Source organism: Nannospalax galili, unplaced genomic scaffold (genome assembly GCF_000622305.1).
Source record: "Nannospalax galili isolate Female #2095 unplaced genomic scaffold, S.galili_v1.0 scaffold315, whole genome shotgun sequence".
NCBI classification, from domain to species: Eukaryota; Metazoa; Chordata; class Mammalia; order Rodentia; family Spalacidae; genus Nannospalax; species Nannospalax galili.
The window spans coordinates 326,593-353,213 of NW_008336851.1; the positions used below are offsets into that span (position 1 = coordinate 326,593).

Here is a 26,621-nt window from a genome sequence, read left to right on the forward strand (position 1 = left end):
TCCCAGCAAAGATAGGGGATGGCACTGCAGGGGCTGGCTGCTCCCTGGTGGGGCTACAGTAATGAAACCTCAATTGAGGGGAGTAGTCACTTAGTGAGCACACAGACTGAAGGCACTTGCAGGGAAAGGGATTTTCTGCACTAATTTCTCAGTATTTTGCAAAGAAAAGAGACCCGCTCTAGAAAGAAAAACGGGCATGAAGAATGTTCACTGCGGTGATGAGGGAAGAGTCACTGCAGTGAATGGGAGGCTACCCAGGGCGGGGTGGTACGGGTGGGGCAATGCAGTGCTGGGGGTGGCAGACTCAGTTGCTCCAACGCACTCACGGAACTCCTCGCCTAGTGAAGGATGAAGCGATGGGGTCTCTGTCCCTTCACGGGTGGGAGCTGTGCAGCGGCAGGAAGGAGCTCTCTGCCCTGCGGTGTCCCGCCTGTCTCCGGCGGCCTGGGCAGGAGCGGGAGCCGCTCGGAGCCGGCCCGACAGCCACAGCCCCCTACGCAGCGGGCGGGGCAAAGGCAGGCTGGAAGGGCGGCCTCTGGGCGCCGGGCGGGACTACAGACAGAGGGGCCGGCGCCCCCGCAGGGGCTGCAGTAGCTCAGCCGCAATGCAGCGCACGCCGGGACAGCTGTGAGCTCCGATGCTGCCTGGAGTCCCGCGGCGGCACCCCCCACTCTAGTCGGGTCGCGACGCCCGGAACTCGGCGAAGTGACGGTGAGGCTGGGGTTGCCCGGAGGGAGGGGGCGATCCCAAGACTACTGCATCAGCCACTTATGCTCAGGCCAGCTTTGCCAGGGTGGGGAGAGGGGCTCCGGACCGCTCTGAACTGCTGCCGCGACACCTTCCAAAGGCGGTCCTCACTCTCCGGGTCTTGTTCTCCCAGCCTCGACCCCTCCAAATCGGTCTGCAGCCCCTCAGCTCCCCGTCTCACCCTGGCCCTAGTGTTCCCGGGCTGAGCTCGGGGCACCTGGGAAGATGCTGGCCCTTTAAACCTTTGCTCTTCTCCCAGAGCATCTTCATCTCTCCACCCGCGCCACTTCCGACAGCTGGCAGCGGGGGGGGGGGGGCCCCGAGGAACAGGGCAGGTACGGGGGGCGGGGCGGAGAGCTGCAGGAACAGCTGTGCCCCCCCCAGCCGCAGCGGGACTGCCGGGCGCCTGGAGTGCGGGTTAACCATTAACCCTGCACTCCCCGGGTCCCCGCGCTGCTCGCGGTTGCGCGGAGCTCCGGCTTCCCAGGTAACCCGCGAGGATGCCCCTCTCGCCTTCGCTGCCCCTCCCCTTCTTTTCCGTACGCCACTTGCCTGCGTCCCGCGGGGGGAGCCCCGGGCTTAGCCTCGCGCCCCCGGCAGGCTAGCGTCCGGGACCCGCTGAGGTTCTCGTAACTAGCTTTCAGGGTGGGGCGGCCCTCACCTAGCCGCCGTTCGCGCAGGGTGGGCACCATGCCCGGCCTGTACTGCCCTTCCAGCTGGACGCCGCTGCCCCTCACCGACTCTTGGGTCCGGGCCTACGCCAACGGACCCTGCCTCAGCCTGCGGGCCCGGCTCACCTACCGCAACCCGCAACCCCAGCCAGTGGACGGTGAGGCCCAGTGCGGGCGAGGGGAGGGAGCCGCGAGCGCCCGGCGAGGATTCGAGGCCGCGCTCTGCCCTCTCCTCCTCACAGGCGTCTTCGTGTACCCGCTGGCCGAGGCAGAGGTGGTGTCGGGCTTCGAGGCGGAGGCGGCCGGACGGCGCGTCTCCTTCCAGCTTCAGAGCAGGCGCCGCTCACAGGCCGCCTGCTGCCGCGCTCTGGGCCCGGGACTGGGGACCTCCAGGCCCCGCCGCTGCGCGCAGGGTGAGTTCACTGCAGCAGGCGCCCTTCAATGCCAGCCACAGCTTACGTTCTTGCACCCATCTTGCTTCCTTTTTCCGGACATCAATTTAACTTTCCACTCATTGCTTCATCCCTTTACCCAATAGTCATGGAGTGGGCACCTGGCCTGGACCTGGTGCTGGAGGAAGATGGCCCAGGGCTGGTCTGAGGTTCGCAGCAAGGGAGACTGAGAAGGCAAGCAGTACAAAGCTTAGAGGGTACCACTGACCCTCACTGCCCAGTCTCTCCAAGGTGTGGCAAGGAGAGCATGGGTCTGCAAGCTGGCCCTCCCAAGCACACCTCTGCGAAGCCTCTTGTGGACCTGTGTACTGGCTAGCTCCTGAATCAAATGCAATTTCACTCATTTCTTTCAGTCTCTCTAGCCTCCCTCCCACACCAGGAACCACAGCACTTTTACACAGGTTCTTATTGTTTGTTTTTTAAACTAACTTTCGTGTGTGTGTGTGTGTGTGTGTGTGTGTGTGTGTGTTTAACAGTTAATTGTATTATTGCTATGGCTACCCCAGGAGAATGGAGGCCCCAGGAAGCCAGGAAGTATTCCACATCTCTGTGCCAGACAGACATGATGGAGCACACCTGTAGTCCCAGCATTTGGAATTTAAAGTAACTTACTGAGAGAAATAAACAGCTATACCATAGTAGATGTCCATGGTGCTGTGCAATATACATGGAACATTCACTGAACAAATTTTAGTGGAATGACTATAATGAACCAGATGCTATTCTGAGACTTCCTACACAGTTTTTTGTTTTGTTTTGTTTTGAAGACAGGGTCTCCTTATAGCCCCCAGGTGGCTTGGAACTCACTATGTAGACCAGGCCTTGAACTCACAGAGATCCACCTGCCTCTGCCTCCCAAGTGCTGGGATTAAAGGCATGTGCCATCTCACCCGCCCTGGCTTCCTATAGAGTTTCACAAAATAGACAAGAAATCCTTTCCTGAGTCCATTTTGTCAGTATCACAGAAACATTTGTGTCTTTCTACTGTTAATGATAACAGTAATTTCAAGCTTTATCAATTTGTTGGCTTTAAGTCATGGAGAATCTTTTTTTCAGGCTGAAGAAATCATTTAATCAATTTTAAAGATAATCTAACATTAGCTGTGCGTGGTGGCACATGCTTTTAATCCCAGTACTTGGGAGGCAGAGGCAGGTGGATCTTTGTGAGTTCGAGGCCAGCTTGGTCTACATAAGAGTTCTAGGCCAGCTGGGGCTACAAGGAGACCCAAAAAGATTTCTAACATGTCTCACATCATAGTCTCTCTTGAAAGGTTAAAAACATGTATATAAAGACAGTAGCACAGAACCAGGCACATAATACACTGAAAACATGATACATTAAATGCTTCCTTACAAAGTTACTTCTATATATGTATACTTTTTACACATCCCTACTGTCTGCCTTGGTTCTCACTAGTACCTTTGTACTTGTTCTTTGAGATTCAGATTTACTCCAACATTTATCCTTGAGAAACTCCCCCTTACTCCACACAAATAACTGATCACACTCTTCTCTTACTCCCCAGTCTGAAGCACTTAAGAGGGGGAGTAATTGTCCCTGCATCTGCATTTCTGTCTCTCAGATAAGCATTTAGTTCCTGAGCTTGCCACTGTGTTTTGGCCATCTCCAAGTCCCATCATCTCACAAAGAACATGGGAAAAGGGACCCAGTAAGTGCTGGGGGAGATGAAAGTCCTGCCCTCTGCTGTGTTCTTGGTTTACACTCCATCCTTTTGTTTATTCATTCATATACTCATTTGATTCCTGCCCACATGACTTACTCCCAGATATGAAGGGGGACAGAATCCAGTGGTGTTGAGAGTTGGCTTAACTCTCACAGGTAGGTAGAAGCAAGAATAAAGACCTAGGCTCAGGACTGAGCAATGTTTTAGAGAGAGAAGCCAACATTTGACTGAAAAAGTAGGAATTGAAAAAGTGAAAAGTAGGGGTGATGCCATAAACAACAAAGGCTTATAAACAGATTATCCTGGATGATGGTAATTACAGCACCTCATGTTGATAGTGATTTTCAGTTTATAAAACCTAGGCACAGGGATCTTATCTGAATCTTTGAGGTGTAGTTGTGTTTCCCATTGTTCCCCATTTTATGGATGAGGAAACTAAAGCTTCCAAGAGAATTGCTAAGGGACACAGAAGTCACAGAGCTGAGACTCAAAGCCCCACTCTGTATAATCTTCTCACTGCATCAGGCCTCAGTGGCTACAATGGAAGCCTTTTATTTTTTTCTATCTTCCTTCTTTACATTTTGTCCTTCCTTTCACTTATTCAGCAAGTATTTCTGGAAAGGATGAACAAATGATTATTGTGGAGAAGTTAAAACAAGTCTGTAATGGCAAACTGGGGCCAGCCCGTTACATATAATATCCACATCAGACAGGAATGGAGACTTTCTTAACCCCCAAGTCCTCAAAGAAACCTATATTCTAAGTATGGCCTGTATTTACTTGGTAAGAAAATGTAGTTTTGGGGATGAAGAGGTGGCTCAGCGGTTAAGAGCACTGACTGCTCTTGCAGAGGACCAGGGTTCAATTCCCAGCACCCACACAGTGGCTAACAACTGTCCCTAACTCCAGTTCCAGGGGATCGGACCCATTCTTCTGACCTCCTCAGGCATTGCACAACACAGATGCACTTATCAGGCAATACACTCAAACACATTTAAAAAAAAAAAAAAGAAAGAAAATGCAGTTTTGTGTTCTCAAGCTTGCTTCTAAGCAAATTGCTACCCCTAGCCACCTCCAGAAGCTAGAAACTCCAAAAGGCATCAGGGAATCCCTGGCCTTCCATAAGCAGGGGATTTGTGAACAGATCAGGTCCCAGTCTAGAAGGAGGTGTCGGTCCACAAGACAGACTCTTCAGGATGATGGTAAGTGAAGACTGAATAGGAAAGGGCAGGCAGGGCAGGAAACACCCTCCAGGACCTTAGGAATGGATATGCCCCCTTCACTCCTCTATTAGCTGTGATATCCTTGTACTCTTGCCTGGTAATAACTAGATCGCTCCAGCATCATCAACCTGCCTCTGTTACCATCATCCACTTCATATATCATCCTGCCTTGTGTCTTACCAACCATACAAAGTCCCCTTTGACCAAGCTCTGTGACACATTACCTACCCCCACTACTATTTTCTCCCATCCCCTCTGCTTCTAAACCCTCTTTGACCCCTTTTCTTCCTTATCATAGGTCATCTTGTCTTGGATCTCGCCCAGGCTCGGTCCACGCTGGTACTGCCCACAGGCCTTGTTGCTGCGGCTGGCACCATGACAGTGACCCTGTGCAGTAGCCGGGAGCTGCCCTCCAGGCCTGATGGGGTGATGCATGTGGCCCTACCCACTGTGTTCACCCCACTGGCCCAGCCAGGCCCAACAGGGGCCCCCAGGCCTCCAGGGCTCTGTGACGACAGGTTGGGCCTATGGTGATTTTCTTCATCCCTTCCTCAGCTTCTCTGGGTCTAGTTCGGGTGAGGGGGCCCTAGGGGATGGATGGGGTGAGGAGGGGTGGGGGGCAGTCAGCTAGAGGGGCTAGTGACTTTCAGAGTAGGTCAGTGACCCTTTTTCTGCTCCCTTCCAGCCCTACTAGCTGCTTTGGGGTGTCCAGCCCAGAGGAGGAAGGGCTGGCCTGGGAGCAACCAACTGCCTCCCCAGACGTGTTCTCAGGCCCTGCCCACTGCCCTGCCCCATATACCTTCTCCTTTGAGATGCTGGTGACTGGGCCATGTCTGCTGGCAGGTGGGTGTATCTGGCCTAGCCTTTCTACTCCTCCCAGTATGGCAGACTGGGAAAGAATTCAGGGCTCATGGGTGGGAAGAACTGTGAAAAGAAGGCAAAGACAATCTGTCTTGGGACCCTCCAGTCTATTAGTGGGAGCATTCCCTGGCCACTTATTTGTTAATATTATTTTTATTTTGTATATTAATGTTTTGCCTGCATGTATGTAAGTGTACCTGTGCCAATGTCCGGGCAGGCCAGAAGATGGTATCAGATCCCATGAAACTGGAACTTACCAATTGTTAGCTGCAGAGTGGGTGCTGGGAACTGAACCCAGGTCCTCTGCAAGAGCAGCCATCTGATGAGCAATATCTCCAACCTCCCCCCACCTTTTACCTAACAACCCCGACTAATATTTTTGTTTCTGTTTTGCTTGTCTGTTTGAGACAGGGTCTCATGCAGGCTGGCCTCATACTTGCTATGTAGCTAAAGATGATCTTGAACTCCTGATTTTCCTGCCCTCACTGATCAGTCTGAACTGGCTCCCATACTAGTTTTCAGTGTAATATATTTATATACCACTCCATTCACCAATGGCAAGAGAGATACCTAGAATGGGACCAGTCCCAGTGACAGAATGGAGTTCCTTTGTGCAATTGGTTATATCCTTTGACCAACCAGGAACAGAACTGGGAACCCACATTCTAGCCCTTCAAAGCAAATATAGCCTTTCTTGTCTAAGTTTAAAGATCAGACTCTGAAAACTCAGCTGAATCAGTCACAAACCCTGTCCATAGGCACTGTTATCCAGGAAGGCAAGGCCTATGCTTGTGGGGCCAGAGGTAAAGTGACCAACATTCCTCCTTACCTGTCTGTCCCTCAGGCCTGGAGAGCCCCTCTCATGCCCTGCGTGCAGATGCCCTCCCTCATGCCAGCTCTGCAGCCACTATCTGTGTCACCCTGGCAGAGGGCCACCCATGTGATCGGGCCTTGGAGATCCTCTTGCATCCCAGTGGTAAGAGAGGGGGTCACATGGTAGACCAGCTCTGATATGCTCAGGAATGACCTGGGAATCAGTTTTTAAGTATAGATTTCAGAACTCCAGGCAAGATGAACCAAGTTATCTCTGAGGATGGGTCCTGTGAGGCAGGGAGGCTAAGCTTGCAGGGTCCCCTTACGACAGAAGGACTGGGCAGTTGGGGTCCAGAAGCAGGTACTTCCCTGACAGAGTTGCATCCCTTCTTCTTAGAGCCCCATCAGCCACACTTGATGCTAGAGGCCGGCAGCTTAAGCTCAGCAGAGTATGAGGCCCAGATGAGGGCCCGCCGTGATTTCCAGAGGCTGCAGCAAAGAGACAGTGATGGGGAACGGCAGGTATGGCTGAATGGGATCTTGGACTGGCCTCAGGCTTCAGTGCTGGCTGCAACTACACATGAGGAACAGGCAGGCAGGCTCGTGTCTGACGGGTGGGGGCCTCTGTTCTCAGTAAGCTCTTTCTATAGCGGTCCCCACCGTCACAGAAGGCAGCTGAGGATTATCCTAGGAGAGCCTACATGAGTCCATCTGGTCTCCAAGCATGGAGGCGGGTCTAACACAGGCAGATAACAGTCACTTGCCTTCATTCAGATTGCTACAGAAAGGAGCCCCCTCTAGGTGAATCAGATAGAAAATGACCCCAAGGCTGTCTAGGCCCAGCCTAGACAGAGCTGCATTAAACCTGATTCAGGCTAATTCTGGTCTCCTGTACTCAGGTGTGGTTCCTGCAGCGACGTTTCCATAAGGACATCTTGCTGAACCCTGTGCTGGTGCTGAGTTTCTGCCCAGACCTGAGATCCCAGCCTAGACACCTGGGTGCAGCAACTCGGGAGCTCCTCTTCCTGTTGGATGGCAGCAGTGCAGTACACAAGGCCTGTGGGGATCAGGCAGCCCTGGGCATGGGTGGGGCAGCAGGATGAAGCAGGCTGGGGCCAGCCTTTCGAGGTCAAGAGTTCCCTTGCCCAAAGAGGGACCAGATTCCACTTCCCTCATACATATATAAGGTCCCTCCCAGAGTCCAAGAGCTTGTCTCATATAGAGAGACACCTAGATACTCAGACTTCACATAAACCCCCTCCCAGAGTTCCCATACCCAAATGTCTCTCACATACTTCTAGACTCCCTCATATTCCCAGGAACCCACTCATGCAGTCTTTCTCCCATGCGCATGTGAGCTCGCCAACCCTCTTTTTAATCACAGCCTGGAGAAGATAAAAAACTGATGTCCCCTGTTCTCTCACAGTGCCCGTGGGGTTTTCCTCATGCTCCTCTCCTTGGCCCTCTCCAGGATGCCATCATTTTGGCTGTGAAGTCTCTCCCTGCTCAGACACTGGTCAACCTAGCCTTGTTTGGGACCTTGGTACAGCCACTCTTCCCAGAGAGCCGGCCTTGTAGTGATGTGAGTGTGGGTCAGGCTTTGGGGGCTTCATGGAAATGTTTCAGCCCAGCCCAACCTAAGCCTTCTGTCTCCAGGACACTGTGCAGCTGATCTGTGAGAACATTGAGAATCTCCAGGCTGTGAGCAGTTCCCTTGATATTCTGGCTGTATTGGATTGGGCCTTGGGGCAGCCCCAGCACAAGGCCCACCCTCGGCAGCTGTTTCTGATCACTGCTGCCTCACCCATGGCTGCTACTACCCACCAAGCCCTGGAATTCATGAGGTGGCATAGAGGGGCAGCCAGGTATGGAGTGGGCTGATCTAACTAGCTAAGATTGGTACCTCCAAGGTAATCTTGAAGGTCACAGCAGTCTCCCTTCCATCAGGTGCTTCTCCTTTGGGTTGGGACCTGCCTGTCACCAGCTGCTACACGGTTTGTCTGTCCTCAGCAGGGGGCAGGCCTACTTCCTGAGGCCTGGGGAGAGACTGCAGCCCAAGGTGAGTTTGAGCCTGGACTGTGTTCCCTATTCCTGGAAGTCTTCTCCAGAATTACACACGGAATCTAAGCAGAACCTGATCAGGCCATGGGGTCTTGGCACTTTCATTAGGACTTCTTTCTAATCCAGTCTCTCCTTTCCCTGAGCTATGAACCAAAAGAACTACTGATGCTGGGGGAGTAGGTAGGGCTATGGAGGGCCGAAGGTGTGGGGATACAGCCTCTGGCCATTCATCAACTCTGTCATGACCTGGAATGGAGGCTCAGCCTCAAGAAGTCTTCTCATCCATGTGACAAAGCTCAGGCCAGGAGAAAGATCAAGTCCTGAGGACCGTACACTCAATTTCCTCACTTGCTCCAACTCCTGACCCTAACCTCACTCTGCTCATCAGTCCAGGGCTGGGCAGAGGGCAGTCTGCCTGCTCTGTTTGTGACATCTCTTTTTCTCTCATGTTCTCTGGATATTCCTTGCAGCTGGTACAGGCTCTGCGGAAGGCACTGGAACCTGCTTTGAGTGACATCTCCGTAGACTGGTTTGTGCCTGATGCTGTGGAGGCATTGCTGACCCCCCGGGAGATCCCAGCACTCTACCCTGGGGACCAGCTGCTCGGCTACTGCTCACTCTTCAGGGTGGATGGCTTCCAACCCCGTTCTCTCAGGGTAGGCTGACCCTGGGGCATGTTAGACGGGCCTGGGTGGCTGAGGTCCTTGCTGCCCTTCTTCCCCTTCTTTGCTGGGTACCTCTATGGTCTCCTAGAGACTGCCTTGGGATCCTCAGTGACTGCATTCTGCTCCTCTTATGGGTCTTTGCAGTGGGTTACCCTGTAGTGTTGCACTTGATTTTCTTGTAAAAAATTTTAAATTACATTTATTTATGTTTGTGCCTGTGTGCACACACATACACACCATGCCACACATGTGGAGGTCAGAGGACTGCTTGTGGGAGTTGGCTCTCTCCTTCCATCTTGCAGGCCCCAGGAATTGAACTCAGGTTATCAGATACGGTGGCAAGCACCTTACTAATACACAGTGCCTTATAGGAAGCACCATCTGAGACATTTCCTGTGACACTTGGGGATGGATGAGCTTTCCATTGGTACCACTTATATTCCCAATTTGTCACTATTTAGGAAAGTCACTTAACCTCTCCCAAGCCCATTTCCTCCTATGTAAATACTGTTTCATAGGTTGTTGTAATGATACGACTTGAATACTCTTGGCAGGATACTTGGCACTTGAGATACAGCATTTCTTACTTTATGAAAAGTTGTACCTCCCTAGAAGAACTATGTATGTTTCCTCCTTTTGGTTGTGAGCCTGAACCTTTAATAGCTGTGCCAGCTCTCCAGCCCACTTCTTCCTTTAAAAAACATTTTTTTTTTTTTGCCTTTTTGAGACAGGGTCTCCCTACAGCCCCAGCTGGCCTGGAACTCAGTATGTAGACCAGGCTGGCCTTGAACTCACAGAGATCCACCTGCCTCTGCCACCCAAGTACTGGGACTAAAGTCATGCAACCACCATTACTTTTTTTTTAAAAATTATTTGGGGGGGCTGGAGAGATGGCTCAGAGGTTAACACCAGATGTTCTTGCAGAAGACCCGGGTTTGAATCCCAGCACCCACATGGCAGCTAACAACTGTCTATAACTCCAGTTCCAGGGGATCTGACAGCCTCTTCTGTCCTCCGAGGGCATTGCATGACACGGGTGCACTTGCCTATATGCAGGCAATACATGCATACACATAAAAATAATAAATGAGCCAGGCGTGGTAGTGCATGCCTTTAATCCCAACACTTGGGAGGCAGAGGCAGGCGGATCTTTGTGAGTTCCAGGCCAGCCTGGTCTACATAGCAAGTTTTAGGATAGCTGGGGCTACAGGGAGACCCTGTCTCAAAAAGACAATAAAACAAAAAACAAACAAAACAATAAATGAAATACTAAAAAAAGTTATTTGGAGCTGGGTGTGCTGGCACACATCATTAATCCCAGCACTTGTGATGCCAAGGCAGGTGGATCTCTGTGAGTTTAAGGCCAGCCTAGTCTACATAGCAAGTTCCAGGCCAGCTGGAGCTATAGGGAGACCCTATCTCAAAAAAAAAAAAAAAAAAAAACCAAAAAAAACAAAAAAAAAAACATTATTTGGGCTGGACTGGAGAGCTGGCACAGCTGTTAAAGGCTCCTGCTCACAACCAGAAATTATTTGGACTAAGGTGACAGCTCAGTGGGTAAAGGTACTTGCTGACAAGTCTGATGACACAAGTCCAATCCCTGGGACTCGGCGTGAGTGCACACACACACACACTTTTATTACATTTGTATTTACTTATGTCTGGGTGTATGCATTCTACAGTAGACCAGAGGACAACTTTGTGGACTCAGATCCACTTTTACATGAGTGCCAGGGATCAGACACAGGTTGTCAGGCTTGCACAACAAGCACCTTTACCCACTGAGCTGTTCTGCTGGCCCTTCTTTTTATTTGAGACAGAGTCTCACTACACAGCCTTGGCTGGCCTGGAACTCAGAGACCTGCCTGCCTCTGCCCCCTGTTTCTTCCATATCAATACTGACCTTTTGCTTTTGGATTATTAGCTTTTACTTGCTATGACACATCTTGAATTGTGCTTGGAAAGAGGTAGCATAAGGCTACAACCAATTCTTTCCTCAATATTTTCCCCAGGGCCAAGAGCCTAGCTGGCAGAGCTTGGGTGGCTCAGTGTTCCCATCTCCAGAGGAAGCACCATCTGTCACCAGCCCTGGCACTGAGCCCACACACACCACAGAGCCACTGGGAACAGGCACTGTGTCAGCAGAGCTGTCCAGTCCATGGGCTGCTGGCGACTCAGAGCAGAGTGAGTACCCTAACAATGTATATAGCTGTACTGGAGGGCAATGGGAGGGGTCAGGGCTGAGCTCACTCTCCTCCTGCGTCCCAACAGGTACTGATGCTCTGACAGATCCAGTCACAGACCCTGGACTCAATCCCTCCTCAGACACAGCTATATGGCGCCGCATCTTCCAGTCTTCATACATCCGGGAGCAGTATGTGCTTACTCACTGCTCTGCCAGCCCTGAACCAGGCCCAGGATCCACCTGCAGTAGCGAGTCCCCAGGCTCCCAGGGCCCTGGCTCCTCTGATGGTAGCCTTCCCTTGGATCCACCTTCACAGCAGGGCTGCCGCAGCCTGGCCTGGGTAGAACCTGCCGGCTCCCGATCCTGCCCCCTTCCTGTACCCCCACCATCTCCATTCAAGGTAAGATCTGGCCCACATTCATCCATCATGTATCCTGCAAACATCTAGCACCTGCTGTATACCAGGCACCTTGCAAGGTTTATTAGTAAGTCCAGCTAGAGATAGATGGGTAAATCTATATTGATGATATCACACAGCCAGTGGTGAATACAGGGATGGTATTATGGGGGCTCAGGGTCAGAATGACTAACTCTGCTAACTATGAAAAGTAATCTACGTCAGGGAGAATAAGGAAGTCAGCTAGACAGAGAAGACATAACAGTCAAGAAACAACCTGAAGTAATGGAGTTAGATGACAGAGCATGTAGCCAGCTGCATGTTTATGATGGCCTGAATTCTACTTTTTTTTTTTTTTTTTTTTTTTTTAAAAAGGGTCTCCCTGGAGCCCCAGCTGTCCTGAAACTCACTATGTAGACCAGGCTGGCCTTGAACTCACAGAGATCCACCTGCCTCTGCCTCCCAAGTGCTGGGATTAAAGGCGTGCGCCACCATGCCCAGTGGAATTCTACATTCTTTAACCAGTGACCTCCCACATCTTATGTGCAGGTGGGAGCCCTAAGTGCGGAGGTGCTGGGCCGACAGCACAGAGCAGCTCTAGCTGGCCGAAGTCTCTCATCTCCACTAGGCAGGGCAAACCCAGTCCCTGGTCGACCCCGGCACCCATCTCTAGATGTAGTACCAGACGGATCAGGCCCTGAGCCAGGACAACAGTTGGGTCAGGGCCTGGATGATTCTGGTAAGGGCTATATGGAAGCTGAGTTTCCTGATACCAAAGCCGTAGGGAAGTGGAATGCAGTGTACCACATTGCCTATACCCTTTACATCTCTCCCCAGGAAGCCTGCTCTCCCCAGCCCCCTTAGACTGGGATATGTTGATGGAACCATCTTTCTTGTTCAAGGCTGTGCCGCCCAATGGGGAAACAGTCCCTCCAGCAGAGCCTCTGCCTCCCCAGGCTCCACGCTGCCATGTGGTGATCCGGGCTCTGTGTGGGGATCAGCCAATGTGCTGGGAGGTGGGTGTTGAACTGGAGGAGCTTTGGGGGCCTAGGGATGGCTTACAGCCTCCATCACCCCCTCTAAGAGAAGCTGCATGGGATCAAGCATTCCACCGGCTGACAGCAGCCTCTGTGGTCCGGGACAATGAACGGCTGGCTCTCCGAGGAGGGGCTGAGACCACAACTGACCAGGGTGAGTTGCTAGTGGACACAGCCAAGGCTCAAAGACATAGGGCAGAAAGTGGCAAAGGTAGAGATCCATGTGCTAGATCACTCTATTCCTTGCTTTGTTCACAAAGGATTTGAGGTTACACACTGTACTGACAAGGTAAGAATTCAAGTAGAGCAATGAGAAAAAGTGAAAAGAAAGGAAACTAAGAATTAAGGTATATTAGAAGATACATACTATTCAATTACATAATCTTGCAAGCATGGGACCCCAAATTAGCAAGCTTCCTAGCAGCCAACAAGAAAGGTAACATGATCTTATATTAATATGAAAGGTAACATGATCTTGTAATAATAAAGTGCCCATAACATGAAAACAGATCTTTGTTATCAAGAAGACTATTAAAATCAAAGTTAAAATCTCAGTCTGTCATAATCACTAGTCACATTTTAGGTACTCAATCGTTACATGTGGCTAATGGCTACCATATTGGATTATTCAGACATAGAACATTTTCACATTTGAATAAAGTTCTATTGGACAGTGCCAAAATGAGTGGTAGACAATGCACCGAATGCTGGGTATAGTGGCGTATGCCTGAAATCCCAGTACTTGGTAGGCTAAGGCAGGAGCATTCAGAGTTCTGGGCCAACCTGGGCTACATGGTTAGCTCCTGTTAAAAACAACAAAAAGCCAGATGTGGAAGCATATGCTTTTAATCACAGGAGAGGCAGGCAGATCTCTGTGAGTTCAAGGTCAGCCTGGTCTACATATCAAGTTTCAGAACAGCCATGGCTACATAGTGAGACCCTATTTAAAAAAAAAAGCTCGGTGTGGTGGTACACAGCACATACCTATATCATAGCATTCAGAGACAGAGGCAGGAGAATCAAACTAACCTATATAGTGAGTTCTAGCTATGAACATGTGGCAAGGCAGTCTCAACAAAAGGCACCAGGTAATGTTAATCTGAGTGGTGTCCGGACTAACTATTGGTTGAGGGTTCAGCCTACTGTCAAAGTTAGGGAGAGCTGGTTCTGGACCAAAGACGGCAATCCACTCTGTTCAAAAGTAAGCTGAGCTGGGCGTGGTGGTGCACGCCTTTAATCCCAGCACTTGGGAGGCAGAGGCAGGCGGATCTCTGTGAATTAAAGGCCAGCCTGGTCTACATAGTGAGTTCCAGGACAGCTGGGGCTACAGGGAGACCCTGTCTCAAAAAGACCAAAAAATGAAAAATAAAAAAAGTAAGCTGAGAGAGAAGCCATGGGACCCATTCTATAGAGGGTGGGATCTGAGCATGCTGTTTCTTGGATCCACAGGCCATATCCGAAGGTCCTGGCTCCGAGCCCTTCAGACAAGTAAGGTCAGCTCTGCCCCCTCCTGCTTTACCTGCCCTGTTGCTGTGGATGCTGCCACTAGGGAGGTCTTGCCTGGAGCCCTGCAGGTGTGGATTTCAGGTAGGGTCCTTCCCTGGTGACCTCAAAGGCATGGCTCTCACCTTACTGGTTACTCAGTGGGACAAACCTGACCCTGTGCTCCCACAGAGCCAGCTGAACTCTCAGGAACTTATGCTTCTCAAGGTCATCTAGTTGCAGCTTCTCTGCCCAAAGCAGTTCACTCTAAAGGTATGGCTGAAATATAGGGAGAGGGCTGGGCACAGAGCACTCTGTGGTACTGGGTAGCTCTACTGTAGGACTTCTGGAAGGCTCTTCTGCAGGTGCCTGGGACCTGGACCTAAATGACAACTCTAAGTCAGCTTTCTGGGAATCTACATCTACTGGAGGTCCTGATCACCTGCCCCTTCAGCCTCCAGCCTCCCCCAGGCTCAGCCTGGGCGGTGTCCATCATCACAGACTCTATAGCCCCAATAAGGGCCAGGCCAGTGAGGGCAATAGCAAAGGCAGCAACCATGACTACCTACCCTTGGTGAGGACTCCGGAGGTGGAGGGTGGTACTGCTGCTGCCAGGGTACTGTCTCAGCTCCCCTCTCCCCCCATCTCCTCTTTCCTCAGGTGAGACTGCAAGAGGCACCAGGTTCCTTCCGCCTGGATGAGCCCTTCTGCGCTGCAGTGTGCATTCCTCAAGAACGCTTGTGCCGAGCCTCACCCTTTGCTGCACACCGGGCCAGCCTCAGTCCCACCTCAGCTTCATCTCCCTGGGCACTTCTAGGCCCTAGTACTGGCCAGGGTGACAGTGCCACAGCCTCTTGCAGCCCCTCCCCCAGCTCAGGCTCTGAGGGTCCAGGTCAGGTAGACAGTGGGCGGGGCTCAGATACTGAGGCCTCAGATGGAGTGGAAGGGCAAGGTGGCTCAGGCTCAGATCTGCGGGGCCGCACATGGGCCACAGCAGTGGCTTTGGCCTGGCTGGAGCACCGCTGCGCAGCTGCCTTTGGCGAATGGGAACTGACAGCATCAAAGGCTGATTGCTGGCTAAGGGCCCAACGCCTGCCTGATGGCCTTGATCTGGTTGCCCTCAAAGCTGCTGCCCAGGGGCTGTTCCTGTTACTGCGCCACTGGGACCAGAATCTGCAGCTACATTTGCTGTGCTATAACCCATCCAGTGTGTGAGGGCTGCCTGAAGTTCTGGCTGGCGACTCCCCAACACTTACATCACTGCCACCCAGGGCCAGTCTCTCAGTACTGGGAAAGAATAAGCTGGTGGTTGAGCCAGGTGTGGTGGCACACTCCTTTAATCCCAGCACTCAGGAGGCAGAGGCAAAGGCAGAGGCAGGTGAATCTCTGTGAGACTGAGGCCAACCTGGTCTTCTGGTGAGTTCCAGACTAGCTGTGGCTGCTATAGAAAGACCTTGTCTCAAAAAGACCCCCCCCCCTTGCAAAAAGGTGTATATTGTCCTCCACTGCTTCTCATCCCCTCCCCAGAATCCCCTTACCACCAGAGAAAGTGCCTGCCTGTGGTCTCTTCCCTCTCCTCCCACCCCATACCTTTTTCCCTATGTGCTGAGCTCTCTGCAGGAGTGGAAGGTGAGAGAGCCACAGTCCCAAATCCTATGCAATAAAGTGCCTCTTAGGACTGCTTAATGAGTTCTTTATGTGTTGGGCAGATGCTCCTCACAGCTTGGTCTACACACTAGCTACCACTGTCTCCATGTAGGCTCACAGAGGTGGGCTTGGCACTATTTATTCAGAAGACCACACAGTCCATTCCACCCATGATCCTGAAAGCATACCAGAAGGAAAGGAGCGGATTTCAGTGGGCTTTTTTGCTAGGCTGGATGCTCTTGGGGAAAGACTGTGGGCCCAGCCAGAGCTGCAGCAGGATGACAGCATGGCATATGTGCAGGGCAGCAGAGCTGCAGGATGTGGATGGGTATGTGTTCCATGAGAGCTCAATGAGTCCCAGCACCAGTAACCTGGAGATGAGAAACAGTTTCATCTAGTTTCAAGGGCTTCTCATGCCCTGGACCCATCCCCCATCCCTCCATGGTCACAGCCTTGGGATGAGGAGATTTCTAGCCTGGTTGTTCCATCCAGTACCTGAGCAGGTGTGTGAGCCAACGTGCAGGCGTGGCCCACAGGAGGTAGGGCAGTGTGTGGAAATACCAGACATAGAACTGGTAGTGGAGGGAGCGGCTAAAGCAGATGCCAATGAAATTGGAGGTGAAGAGGGTAGAAACAATCTGTAATTTGATGGTTAAGGCCAAGGGCAGGAAAAGAAAGGTTTCAGGATGGGGGCTCAAAGCAGAGTGGCAAAAGTTCTGGGCTCAGAAACCTCCCCAGCTCTGCCATTCCAACATGTATGGTTTGGACAAGCTTCACAGCCTCAAACCAGGCATGGTGGCACACACCTTTAATCCCAGTACTAAGAGGCAGAGGCAGGCAGATCTCTGTGAGACTGAGACCAGCCTGGTCATCACAGCCTCTCTGGATCTTTCAGTTTAGTACAGAGACAGGACGATATGGCCTAAAGAGTTTGAATCCCTTACTAGCTGGTAAGATACTTAGCCTCTTAGAGCTTTAATTTTTGCCTTCTATAAAATTAAGGTGGCACACTCCTTTCATCCCAGCACTCAAGGCAGGCGGAGTGGCAACTGGAGGAGTTCCAGGCCTGCTGGAGCTACAAGGAGACTTTGTCTCAAAAAGACCAAATAATAATAATAATAGTCATAATAATAATAGGCTGGAGAGATTGCTCAGTGGTTAAGAGCCATCTGTAACTCCAGTTCCAGGGGATCTGATGCCCTCTTATGGCTTCTGGGGCACTGCATATGAGCGCACGTACATGCAGGCATAATACACTCATAAAATAAAGGGCTGGAGAGATGGCTCAGTAGTTAAGAGCACTGACTGCTCTTGCAGAGGACCTAGGTTCAATTCCCAGCACCCACATGGCGGCTCCTTAACTTCAGTTCCAGCAGTTCCAGGGGAATCCGAAGCCCTCTTCTGACCTCCGCGGCATTGCACGACACGGGCGCACTCACATACATGCAGGCAATACACTCATACACATAAAATAAAAATAAAAAAAATATTTTAAAAACCAGACCCCACCCAAATACTTTAGCAAGATTGCTGTTATGCACATAAAAATAATAAATTTTTAAAAATTTAAAAAATAATAATGAATAAAAATTTTAAAAATTAAGACAATAAAAGTACCTCCCTAACTCAGGGTCTCTGGTAAGCTTTAAATATAAGGATATATGGAATCTTTGGACAGTACCAAAAAGAAGGTCTATGTACTCATAATGATGGCTCAATATTTAGAATTAAGACTAAAATATGCTGCAATGCTAAAGGTGTTCAGAACAGTGCTTGCTGCAGAGGAGCTCTACAAATGGGCTCCTCTTCTTTTCCTGAGGTCACAAGCCACCAGAGGCCCACAGACCAGGATCCATTTGTACTTGGAGAGATCAAAACTTACCTTTCCATGATTTAAAGGATATGATCGGGTGTGAGGGGCTGGGGTGGAACTTTCCTTTTGGAAGGGTCTTTCAGCAGTGACAGGATACTTTCCCCTGACCTGGAAAGAAGCCATTTAGACACTTATCAGGCCCCTATTGTGGGCCAAATTCTAGATTCACATGTACCCCCCATGGACTTAATATATCCCCCAAATTACTCTTAAGGCCTATGCTCTTCATGCCATTCCCCAAATCTGCTTATGATATTGACCCTCGTTTCTCACCTGTGCCATCTACAGAGAGCAAACAGCAAGAGGAGGATAAGGTGGGCAGCCAACAGGGCCAGATGGAAGGCACGATGCAGGAAGAGGGCCTCAGGAAGGAAGCGCCAATTCACTGTCCATCGGAAGAGAAACTGGCGACCAAGGTCAAAAGAGCGGGATAGGTAGCCAATTGGGTTCTCCAGCAGGAAAGGCAGCCCCAGCACCACCTGAGGATGGGTATGATGCCAACAGAGCTGCAAAGTTTGCACCCAGCCTTCAGGGTAGGCACTTAGGAGAGTAGAGTGAGATGGAAGGCCCTAAAGTTCCCTTATTCTCGATAGGAGTATCAAGAAAGTCTCCCTACTCCCATCCCCTGCCCTCATCCCTGACACCCAGGGAAGCCTAGAAGGCAGCAACAGCACTGCCTTCCTTGAAATTCCACCAGGGCTGAAGCAGGGAGAGCTGGGAAGCCTCTGAGAGGCCTGCCAAGTTCAGTGGCCATAGACCCTAAAGCACAGAGAGTGGCTGCCCAGCTCAGAATCAACTGCAAACTCTTGTCTGTTGGCTTTGAGGAAGCCCCCCAATATTCAAGGAGGCCCAAAAGTAGCCTTTTCTCATCAGTAGGGGGAACATGATGGAGAGGTACCTGAAGAGCAGCACAGATGCCCAGCTTTGGGAGGGCACCACGGAAGCCAAACTGGGTGAGGAGAAGGAATAGCAACCCAGGGGCAAAGAGCAGTACATTCATCTTCACAGAGACTGCCAGGCTAGAATGGGTAAGGGAGAGGAGGGTGGAAGGTGAGCTCCAGGACTATGAGCTCCACGCAAAGACCACCAGCCCATAGAGACTCCGCTCTTCAGGCCAGCAAGCAGCAAGATGCAGTCCCCATTAAGAACTGCTAGGGGAGAGTAAGATAGCTGGGGGGATGGCCAGTGTGACATCTAGCCCCTATGTTCAGACTGACTGAACACCATACTGAGTGACATATTTACAATGTTCAAAGATCAGCTCCAACAATAGATGACATCTGGGGAGAAGATGGAGGGAAGGGCATGGGGAAAGAGGGATGGTCTACAGATCCTAGACCTGCTCAGTGAGGCCTAAAGGGACCAACATTATCTAGCTACTCCCTTACACCCTCTACTGCAGAAAATTGGGGAGAAAGATATAGAAATGCCCACCTTGGGCATGGTGGTACATACCTTTAATCCTAGCACTTGGGAGGCAGAGGTAGGTGGATCTGAGATCAAGGCCAACCTGGTCTACATAGTGAGTTTCAGGCCAGCTGGGGGTACAGTGAGACCCTGTCTAGAAAAAAAACAAAAAACAAAAAACAAAACAAAACGATATGCCCAAAGTGACAGGTAGCTAGAAAGGAAAGGTACCAACCTGAAACAGCAGCAGCCCCAGCACCAGTGCTGAGCCAGGAAGAGGTTGATGCTGAGGAAGAGCAGTGCCATAGCCACTGGATCATTGAAGAGCCGCAGTACAAAGATGGAGTGGACACGATAAGAGGCACAGCACATGAAGAAAAAGACAAAGGGAGGTACCTGAAGGGTAAATACATTGGGGAACAAGGTCAGCTCCCTAAATCTGGGTCATCCCCCGACTCATCATTTCAGGCAAGGGCTACTTGGTCCTAGTAGCATAAACTCACCTTGCAGGTCTGATGGTATATCAAGAAAACAAGCAGCAAATTGACCAGGTAGAGCACAGCAAAGATGTTCTGGGCCATGGGGATGTCAGTGCCTCGGCCAGTAGCATAGTATAGGCCCATAAAGATGTATACAAAACCAGCTGGGTAGCTGGAAGATGAGAGGGACTATGAGCCTAGGTCAAGCTAATCAGCCTTCACATTCTCCCCAAACCTCCTATCCTCACTCACACAAGAGGTCCGGTGTCACCCTGCAGCTGTGTGTAGTCGTATGTGCCATTGATGACACCCTCCACCTGGGCCATGTAGGCCTTCCAGTCAATCTCTGTGTCTGGAAGAGGACAACATGGTCTAGTTACTTCTGAGTTCAGAACTTGTCTGCCTCTAACCCCCAAACCTCCAGACCACCAAAGCACAGAGTACCAGCTCATTCCCAGGGCTTCTTCCATCACTTCTTACCTAATGGCCAACAGGACATTCTCTGGGAGGTTTGCACACATGTATGCATGTGTGTATGTGTGCATATGTACGTGTGGAGACCAGAGGTTGATATTATGTCTTCTTCCATCACTTTCTACCTTACATACTGCGTCAAGGTCTCTTATGTCACCCTGGGCTCAATGACTGGGCTAGTATAGCTAGCCAGTTTGTTCTAGGGATCCTCTCCCTCTGCCTTCCAAGTGGTAGGATTGCAGGTGGACCACCTGCCTGGCAATTATGTGGTTATTGAAGATCTAAACTCCGATTCTCCCACTTGCATGGTAAACACTTCACCTGCTGAGCCATCTCCCCAACCCCATGAATCCAGGTATCTCAAATTCAATATCTATAATTGAACTCATGTTTTTCCTACTCCAAAACTACTCTCCTTCCTGGGTTCCACAAGTAGTATCACAAACCAATTATCATTGTTATATCCTACTCTCTCTTTCAGTTCTTAAAAAAAATTTTTTTTTATGTGTATGAGTGTTTTGCCTGCAGAAGAGGGTGCCACATCCCCTGGACCTGGAGTTATAGACAGTTGTTGGCGGCCATGTGGGTGCTGGGAACTGAACCTAGGTCCTCTGCAAGAGGAGCCAGTGCCCTTAACTGCTGAGCTATCTCTCTAGCTCCCTTTTCAGTTCTTCAAAGTCGTCAGGCTTGCTCTCTCTTGCTTTCTTTTTTGCATGTTTTTTCACTTATAGGGGTAGGTACACATGAAATGTGGAGACTAGAGGTTAGTGTTGAATATCTTCCTTCATTCTCTCTCTCTCTCTCTCTCTCTGTCTTTATGTGTCCCAGGCTGGCCTTGAACTCACAAAGTAGCCAAGGATAACCTTGAACTTCTGATCCTCCCGCCTCCATCTCCCTACTGGGATTACAGATGTGTACCATTAAGCTTGGTTTTCTCTTTCCTTTTTTTTTTTTTTTTAAATTTTAGCATATTTATTTATTATTGTATGTGATATGTATGAAGTGTGTGTGGCTATATGCATGCTATGGTATGTGGATGGAGATAGGAGGACAATTTTGTAGAGTCAGCTCTTTTTATTTATTTATTTTAAATTTTATATGTATGCGTGTGTTGCCTGCATGTAGGTAAGTGCACCTGTGTCGTGCAGTCCCACAGAGGACAGAAGAGGCTGTCGGATCCCCTGGAACTGGAGTTACAGATAGTTGTTAGCTGCCGTGTGGGTGCTGGGATTCAAATCCGGGTCTTCTGCAAGAACAAGTGTTCTTAACCCCTGAGCCATCTCTCCAGCCCCAGCTCTTTTTATCTTTATGTTGGTTTCAGGGATTGAACTCAGGTTACGAAATTTATAGAGAAAGCACTTTTCCCTACTGAACCATCTCAGCTTCCTCCCTCCCTCCCTCTTTCTTTCTCATTCTGGAGCTCAGATTAGCTTGAAACCCACTATACAATTCTCCTGCCTCAGCCTCCTGGGTGTTTGTAATATAGGTATAAATCACCACATCCAGCTTTTTTTTTTTTTTTTAAATGGTCTTTCTGTGCAAGGCTGGCCTTGAACTTGTAGCAATCATCCTGCCTCTGCCTCCCAAGTCCTGGGATTACAGGTATATGCCACCAAACCTATTATTTTTTTGTATTTATTTATTTATCATTTTGAGACAGGGTCTCCCTGTAGCCACAACTGGCCTGGAGACCAGGCTGGCCTTGATCTCTGCCTTGCTGAGATTAAAGGTATGTGCCACCATGCCGGCTTGATAGAGGTTTCTGATACAGAATTCTCTTTGCCTAGAGGGCTCTGCCCCTCCCCTCATCTTTCTTTCCTCCTCACCCGGCTAGTTCTTACCTACTTTCCAAAGGGGGGACAAATATCAAACTTTCTCTGACTTTCAAAGCCCTCATCCTTTTTGAGATAGGCTCTCCCTGTAGCCCCAGCTGGCCTGGAATTCACTATGTAGATCAGGCTGGCCTTGAACTCAGATATCTGCCTGTCTCTAACTCTGGACTGCTGGGATTAAAAGGCACCATCATGCTGTTCCCCCCACCAACTTCTGCCCTTTTAAGACAGAGTCTCACAATGTAGCCTCATCTGGCCTGCAGCCTCTCCAGTGCTGGAACTGTTTGGCCTTTTATGGCTGTTTGGCCTTTTATGGCAACCTGTCTTATGGCTATCATGATGAATATGATGTATTCTGAGTGCCTGCTAACATATCCTTGCTCAGGTCCACATATCCAAATTTGAAATATCTCTTATTCAACACTGTATATCTGGCATATAATAAACAATAATCATGTATCCAATGAATCATCTTCAGCTAGAAACCCTGGGGCCTAGACCCCAGTGTCTGTATTCTTTCTGGACAGAAGCCACCAGCAATGCCTATTTTGGACTCAGATGGTCACAAAATGTCAGCCATCAGAAGAAACGTTCACGACCTAAGAATTAAATGCATGAAAAACCTAGTACCTGGGAGGCAAAGCGACTGTCCAAGAATACATACAGGGAGCAGCTGAAGCAGCACATTGACTGGCTAGAATCGACTTCCAGGCTGATTTTGCTTTCCTAGCCTGGCAAGCTGGATGTGCAATGCAGTGGGTAATCTTTAGGGTCGCCCCCCCGCCCTCCCCGCCGGCCTTTTGAGAGATTATAGCCACATTTTCTGACAAGTAGGCTCAGTACTCTTGATAAAAGATATGAGTCTCTGGAAATGAATGAATGCGCTGTAATCTACTTTGCGTAAGAGGGTCGTGTCTCCCTCCCTCCGGTTCTCGCCCCTTCAGCGAACTCACATGCCACCCTGTGAATGACCCAGAAGGTGATGCCCACCTCTGCCAGGCAGAGGCAGGAGGCCACCAGCAGCGTGTAGCGCGGCTCCCGAAGCAGTAGGCGGCGTTCTTGCCAAGCGCGCTGTAGCCATTGTCTCCAGAGACCCGCTGGCTGGGCCGCCGAAATCGGCGGACAACGTTTCCGCAGTCCAGCAGCCATCTTGACCGTGCGCCGCTCTTGTGTTCCCACCACGCAGGAAACCCAGCCCTTCCACACTAGGTTCCGCTCCTCGCGTTGAGCCTCCGATCAAAAGATGACCCGAGTAACCAGAATCCTTTACTCCATCAGTTTATTTCTTCTACATTTAGCTCCTTCGGCGGTCTACACTCTGTTATAAAGGAAACAAAGTTTTACTTCTCAGTGTCCGGGGCACACGAGCGCTAAAATACCAGCAAGCTTGCCCAGAAAAACAAGTTTCTAGCCCCTGCTCTCCAAGCTCAACATTCCACTTAGCCCGTATCGAGAGTAACTGCCCTCATGCTGGAGGGCAAAGTTCCTTTCTGCGCCCCTGCCACTTTCCTACAGTGTTCAAAATGTCTTGGGAAGAAGTGACTCTTTCACTAATCAATGGAAGGAACTGTCCAAACCGAACGTGAGAGGACGCAGTGAAGAGCCTGGGTGAGTCACAGGAGGAAATGTGCTCGCGTGGTAGACGCGCGGTACAAAGGGAAGACTCACGATCCAGTGGTTTTCCAGCCGGAGGATTTTCAAAATTGAGCTTAGAAAATGACGGAAGTTCCACGTGTTAGAGCTGAGCAACCATGCTTGGTGGGCGGAGACACAGGCCACGCCTCCCGTCTCCTGCCTCCGCTAATTGGCCTCTTCCATCCCGGCTCTAGCTGCGGGGCAGCTGTGAGCATGGCCTCTCCTCCAGCCCCCGCGTCCGCTCCGTGCTTACCCGAGCAGAACTTGGACTACTGCAAGGTTCAGTACTGGGACCAGCGCTACAAGGACGCGGCCGTTTCGGGACCCTACGAGTGGTTTGGGGACTTCGCCTCCTTCCGTGCCCTCCTGGAGCCGGAGCTGAGGCCTGAGGACCGGATCCTCGTGCTAGGTGGGTAGTCCCAGCTCTGTCTGACCTGGGGACGCTGGCTGCGGCGGCCCTGCCTGGCCAGACTTCGTCTGCTTTCCTCTCCGTCTGTTTTCTCCTCCGCGAGGACGCCTCAGTTCCGAGCCAAGACCTTCAGAATCCGTCTGTATTTAGCCAGGGCAAACAAGAGTAAGAGATCGACTGCCCTCTGGAAAAAGACAGCCCTTTGGTGTCTCAGCGTGAGAAATGACCGGGTCCCAGACTCCGGAGGTAGCCTCCGGCACCGGAGAGCTCATCTCTGAGGATCCACTTCAAGTTCCAACACTAATTAACCGTGTAACCTAGGACAAATCTTGAATCCGTTGTGCGCCTCAGTTTCCATTTCTAAAAATGGGACTGAGAATCCTTTTGTTGTTGTTTTGAGATAGAGGCTCACTTTGTAGCCCTTGCTGACCTGGAACTCATAGAGACCCATTTGCTTCTACCTCCTCAGTGCGGGGATTAAAGGTGTGCGCCACCACGCCCGGCTCGGCTATAATTTTTAAATAAAATAAATCTTAAAAAAAATAAAATAGGGGTTGGGGATTTAGCTCAGTGGTAGAGCTCCGAAAAAAATAAAATGAAATAAAATAATTAGGGGCCGGGCGTGGTGGCACACACCTTTAATCCCAGCACTCGGGAGGTAGAGGCAGGTGGATCTCTGAGTTCAAGGCCAGCCTGGTGAGTTCCAGGCCAGCTGGGGCTACAGGGAGATACTGTCTTAAAGTGTGTGTGTGTGTGTGTGTGTGTGTGTGTGTACTTGAGTGCAGGTGCCCACAGAGGCCAGAAGAGAGTGTTGGAATTCCCCTGCAGCTGTATGTAGTTACAGGAGGTTGTGAGCCCCTACACTCATTGTGGGTACTGGGAACCAAACTTGGATTCTCTGCAAGCAGTATGTACTCTTAATTTCTGAGTGTGTGTGTGTGTGTGTGTGTGTGTGTGTGTGTACTTGAGTGCAGGTGCCCACAGAGGCCAGAAGAGAGTGTTGGAATTCCCCTGCAGCTGTATGTAGTTACAGGAGGTTGTGAGCCCCTACACTCATTGTGGGTACTGGGAACCAAACTTGGATTCTCTGCAAGCAGTATGTACTCTTAATTGCTGAGCCATCTCTAGAGCCCCATGGTTGAGATTTTTAAAAAAATTTTATATGTATGAATATTTTGCCTGCATGTATGTATGTAAGTGCACCACCTGTGTTTAGTGCGAGAGAAGGTCAGAAGAGGCTGTCATATCCCTTGGAGTGATGACAAACAGTTGTGAGCCACCTGCTGAATGCTGGGAACTGAACCCTGGTCCTCTGTAAGAGCAGCCAGTGCTCTTAACCACTAAGCCATCTTTCTAGCCTCCCAAAAATCTTTTGTTTGTTTGCTTTTTGTTGTTGTTTTGTTGTTTTTTTATTTTTTATTTTTTTGAGACAGGCTTCCTGTGGGACCAGCCTGGCCTCATGTCATAGAGATCCACCTGCTTCTGCCTCCCTAGCTCTGGGATTAAAGGTGTATGCCACCACACCCAACACCCAGGATTGCTAATTCTTGTAACCGCACAGGCACCTTGAACACAATACCTAGAGCTCTTCTTTTCCCACCAGTGGGCACCTGGAACCCTTGTCAGGGGGAATTACCACTTATTTGAACCCCAGCTTAGTTCTAAACCATAAGGGAGGGTGGAACAGCACCTTTTGAGGTTTGATGGGGGAATTGCAGCTAATGTTGGTGTAGTTTCTCAAAGAGAAGTGCTAGGCTGCAAGGCAGATCTCTGAGAGGGTCCAGCTGCCCCATTTGCTGGTTTTCTCCCATTGTTGACCTGGAAGTCCTTAGGGAAGTTTGAATGAGCAAAGAGTTGCTTTCTAATTTAGTTTAAAATTCTTTTTTTCTCTGTAAAATCCTGGATATATTTAAGTGAAATACTTAAGTGAAAGGAATATTTCATAAGCATCCAGTATATCTGTAAGGTATAAATAATCTAATGTGTGTGCCTGTCTATTCAGTTTGTGAAGTAGAGGACAACTGGGACTAGAAAGAAAGTATAATCTAGAAGTTAAGAACTTAGACTTTGGGGGCAGGAGAGATGGCTTAGCGATTAAGAGCACTGACTGCTCTTGCAGAGGACTCGGGTTCAATTCCAGCACCCACATGGAAGCTACGAACTGCCCCTCTTCTGATCTCCACGTCATTGCATGACAGGAGTGCACTCACATACATGCAGGTAATACACTCATACACATAAAATAAAAATAATAAATAAAATATTTTTTAAAAAAAAGAACTTAGATTCTGTAGCCAGGCGTGGTAGTGCATGTCTTTGGTCCCAGCACTCAGGAGGCAGAAGCAGATAGATCTCTATGAGACCAAGGCAAGCCTGGTGGTCTACATAATGAGTGCCAGGCCAGCTGGGAGATCCTGTCTTAAAAAGACCAAAAATAAGCTGGGTGTGGTGGCGCACGCCTTTAATCCCAGCACTTAGGAGGCAGAGGCAGGTGGATCTTTGTGAGTTCGAGGCCAGCCTGGTCTACATAGTGAGTTCCAGGACAGCTGGGGCTACAAGGAGACCCTGTCTCAAAAAAAGACAAAA

General features: G+C 50.1%; 3 protein-coding genes across 11 annotated transcripts in view; 2 read left to right on the forward strand and 1 right to left on the reverse strand.

The window, feature by feature from the left end:
• The first annotated feature begins 583 nt into the window (after nt 1–583).
• Vwa5b2 (von Willebrand factor A domain containing 5B2) lies at nt 584–15,960 on the forward strand. Of its 7 annotated transcripts, none has more exons than XM_008831273.3 (20): nt 584–711; nt 1,428–1,576; nt 1,661–1,831; nt 5,077–5,308; nt 5,464–5,621; nt 6,484–6,615; nt 6,850–6,974; nt 7,352–7,507; nt 7,924–8,034; nt 8,109–8,317; nt 8,400–8,511; nt 8,984–9,169; nt 11,191–11,362; nt 11,450–11,763; nt 12,310–12,499; nt 12,598–12,951; nt 14,247–14,384; nt 14,472–14,552; nt 14,633–14,853; nt 14,940–15,960. In XM_008831273.3, the coding sequence occupies exons 2-20, from the start codon at nt 1,438–1,440 to the stop codon at nt 15,492–15,494; spliced, it is 3,756 nt and encodes a 1,251-aa protein (XP_008829495.1). In that variant the 5' UTR covers nt 584–711; nt 1,428–1,437; the 3' UTR covers nt 15,495–15,960. The 7 variants fall into 7 exon arrangements, with proteins under 7 accessions (XP_008829495.1, XP_008829497.1, XP_008829496.1 ...); XM_008831275.3 differs by lacking the exon at nt 584–711 and adding an exon at nt 865–899; XM_008831274.2 differs by lacking the exon at nt 584–711 and adding an exon at nt 1,074–1,234.
• On the reverse strand, nt 15,957–23,757 carry Alg3 (ALG3 alpha-1,3- mannosyltransferase). 2 transcript variants are annotated; one of them, XM_017797683.2, is made up of 10 exons: nt 23,660–23,757; nt 22,982–23,309; nt 19,938–20,037; nt 19,710–19,857; nt 19,442–19,602; nt 18,698–18,818; nt 18,073–18,278; nt 17,831–17,907; nt 16,422–16,566; nt 15,957–16,297 (listed from the first exon to the last, which is right to left on the reverse strand). In XM_017797683.2, the coding sequence occupies exons 2-10, from the start codon at nt 23,070–23,072 to the stop codon at nt 16,135–16,137; spliced, it is 1,212 nt and encodes a 403-aa protein (XP_017653172.1). In that variant the 5' UTR covers nt 23,073–23,309; nt 23,660–23,757; the 3' UTR covers nt 15,957–16,134. The 2 variants fall into 2 exon arrangements, with proteins under 2 accessions (XP_017653172.1, XP_017653170.1); XM_017797681.2 differs by having other exon boundaries at nt 22,945–23,309.
• A 9-nt stretch (nt 23,758–23,766) lies between these two features.
• Nucleotides 23,767–26,621, forward strand: part of LOC103732651 (endothelin-converting enzyme 2) — a 37,216-nt gene continuing 34,361 nt past the window's right edge. Inside the window, exon 1 of one of the 2 annotated variants that reach the window (XM_008831285.3) lies at nt 23,767–24,035. In XM_008831285.3, coding sequence (XP_008829507.1) covers nt 23,840–24,035 — 196 coding nt within the window. In that variant the 5' untranslated portion in view covers nt 23,767–23,839. The remainder of the gene's footprint in view (nt 24,036–26,621) is intronic. The other variant, XM_008831284.2, reaches the window with a different exon arrangement.